The following is a 2,974-nucleotide window of genomic DNA, read 5'->3' as shown; positions in this document are numbered from 1 at the left end:
TAACGTTATTTAACCAATTTCGTCTGCCAATAATGTTTTCAGTATTGATGAATTGCGGATGTATCGTCCAGTCACCTGTTTCGGTCGGTAACCTATTTCGGTCGATCGCAGATTTTTCGCGCGTGCGCTCTATTAAAGTTACGTATGACGTCATCGTTTTGTGTGTATATAGAAAGTATCAACACAGACTGCTAGTCGCATTTTTGTCGAAAATGAGAACGAAACAAGTAAGTATTCCGATCTGAATTTATAACCCTTGATATTTTTATCATTTTTGCTATTACTTTTTCTGCTCGTTTTATAAAATGAACATAAACATGTAGAAAATCCGATATTGACAGTTCCGAGTATGTAGAGGGAAGATTTTGACGTCTGCTGTCAAAGTCACGTGACTGTCATGTGGTTAAAATCCAAAATGGCGGTACAAGGGGCGTTCGCAAAGTTTCATCAACTTATATTTTCTAACAATAAAATAGCAGACCTATGCAATCAGGACATTTCAGCTTGTGATTAAAAAATATATTAAGTGATCTGTGAATTATATAAAAGAACTTGTAATCAAATTTAATGATACTGAAAATGCCAAAAATAAAAAAGATTGGTCTTAATACCATTTCTGCTCTGTATTTTCAGGCATATCCTGTCAAGTATCCGGTCAAGTCATCCTTAAAATACAGGCTGTATTCCCCAACTGCAATGACGAATGCATTTAGAGCTGTCAAGGAACAGCAGATGTCAGTGTGTAGGGCATCCATTCAATTTGGTGTGCCAACTACTTCACTTAGACAGAGGGTAAGGGGAAGAGTTGATCCAGAAGTGATTTCATCAGGACCCTCTCCCGTTCTGTCCCAAGAAGAAGAAGCCATGTTTGTTGACCATTTAAAGTTTATGGCTAGTGTAGGTTATGGCTACACTCGGATGGAAGTTGTGAACATGGCGTCAGAATATGCGGTTTGCCTACACAAACGCGACAAAGAACATCCCTTCTCCATGAAGTGGTTTGAAAGTTTTATGAAACGGTGGCCAGAACTTAACGTTTCGAAACCAAGAGCTTTGTCGTTGGCTAGGGCTAAAGCAACCAGCCAAGAGGTAGTGACCACCTATTTCAAAGAACTCGAAAATGTTCTACATAAACACAGTTTGATGGACAAACCACAACATATTTATAATGTTGAAGAGAAAGGCCTACAAACAGAAAATTCTCCCCCATTCGTAGTTGGCTGCAGGGAAACCACAACACCAGCTATAACATCAGCTAGAACAGCTACTACCACTGTTATTGGGTGTGGGAATGCTTTGGGAGCACAAATACCACCATATTTTGTATTCAAAGGGGAACGCATGAGGGAGGAACTGCTGGAAGGACGAACACCTGGAGCTGAAGGTACAGTTACTCCCACAGGATGGTCAAACAGAGAAGTGTTTGAAAGTTACCTTCAAAACCACTTTCTCAAATATGTGCAGGGAAGAGACAAGGACCAACCAATATTGGTATTGTATGATGGCCACAAGTCCCACATCTCTTTGCCTTTGATAAACTGGGCAAAAGAGCATAACATCATATTGTTTGTACTGCCAGCCCACACCAGCCATATTTTACAGCCCCTGAATGTTGGTTGTTTCGGCCCTTACCAGCGAATTTTCAACTCTGAATGCCACAAGTTCATGCGTCACAATCCTTCGTCCAGAATTACGAGGTACAACATCTGCTCTCTGGCATGTAAGGCATATACTCATGCTTTGTCCCCTGATAACTTCAAGTCAGCATTTCAGAAATCAGGTATTTTCCCATTCAATCCCACTGCAGTAGATTCTGCCCATTTCAAACCAGCAACAGTATATAAATCTAAAGGTCCATCTCCATGTAATGCAGAGCCCATAGAGTTGCATGATGTACAGGAATTGACTGTCAATGGCTCAGATACATGTCAACGTGATTTTTTTGTGAAGAAAATGGACTGCATTCAAATGAAATCAGTAGACAGTATTAAACAGAGGAGAGATCTAAGTACAATTGTTGGTGGAAAGGCCATCACTGAAGAAATCACTGTCAAAAAAATTGAGGAACACCACAAAAATGTCAATTTAAGTACAGATCAGGCAAAAATTGTGAAAAAAAATCCAACAATAAATAAAAAGAGAAAAGTATCTGCTACAATAACAGAAAAACTGTATAAAATACCGAAAGTGTCCAAACTGCAGGATAATCCCAACCCAGGCCAATCTGGACTTCAAATCCTTCCAGTCTCCGACTGCAGTGATTTTAGTTTAACTGATGATGAGGATGATGAAAAGTGTTGTGTTTGTGGAAGGTTCGAGCCTATCGAACTGACCAATTGTGTGTCACTCATATTTACAAAATGGGCACAGTGTGATGTAGAGAAATGTGGTCACTGGACACATTTACAGTTTTGTTGTCCGCAAAGAGTTGTGAGAAGAGGTGATCGCTTCTGCTGTCCATGTCACATGGCAGTGGAAGAGTAGCTGTCTTTAATTCCAACTATTTCTTTGATGCTGTTTTTCTTTAAGTTATATGTATTTCTGCTTTTTGTTGAAGATCTCACAACCAGATCATCATGTATTATATCCATTGTCTATATAGTTGCTAATATTATTTACACCCTGCTGTTATTCTGAATACAGACATTCCATGACTGTATAAACTGTTAAATTGTTGCTGATATGAACAAAAAAATACATCAAAGCCGGTTTAAGAACTTTTCAATAGGCTTGTTAGTCATTCCTGATTTTTTATATAAATTTTGGAACAACCCCCGTCGAAATATTGAGGTCTGGGGTCAATCGACCGAAACAGGTGACGCAGTACACAACTTTCCTCGTATGCTGTCATGGCCGAATCTCGGTGTTACGGAAAAAAGGGGAAGCAATTGATCGATATCGATACACGAATTAATGGAGATTGAATAAGTCTTTCTGTACGTATTTTTTATTTTGCCGACTTCACTTTATTTAA

At 39.1% G+C, this 2,974-nt stretch overlaps 1 protein-coding gene across 1 annotated transcript; it reads left to right on the top strand.

Annotated features, from left to right (window-relative positions):
- Nucleotides 1–415: 415 nt before the first annotated feature.
- LOC127839515 (uncharacterized) lies at nucleotides 416–2,484 on the top strand. The gene is made up of 2 exons (XM_052367905.1): nucleotides 416–421; nucleotides 634–2,484. The coding sequence occupies exons 1-2, from the start codon at nucleotides 416–418 to the stop codon at nucleotides 2,482–2,484; spliced, it is 1,857 nt and encodes a 618-aa protein (XP_052223865.1).
- Nucleotides 2,485–2,974: the final 490 nt, after the last annotated feature.

Source organism: Dreissena polymorpha, chromosome 7, assembly GCF_020536995.1.
Source record: "Dreissena polymorpha isolate Duluth1 chromosome 7, UMN_Dpol_1.0, whole genome shotgun sequence".
Classification (NCBI taxonomy): Eukaryota; Metazoa; Mollusca; class Bivalvia; order Myida; family Dreissenidae; genus Dreissena; species Dreissena polymorpha.
This window is presented reverse-complemented; position numbering and strand designations above follow the sequence as displayed.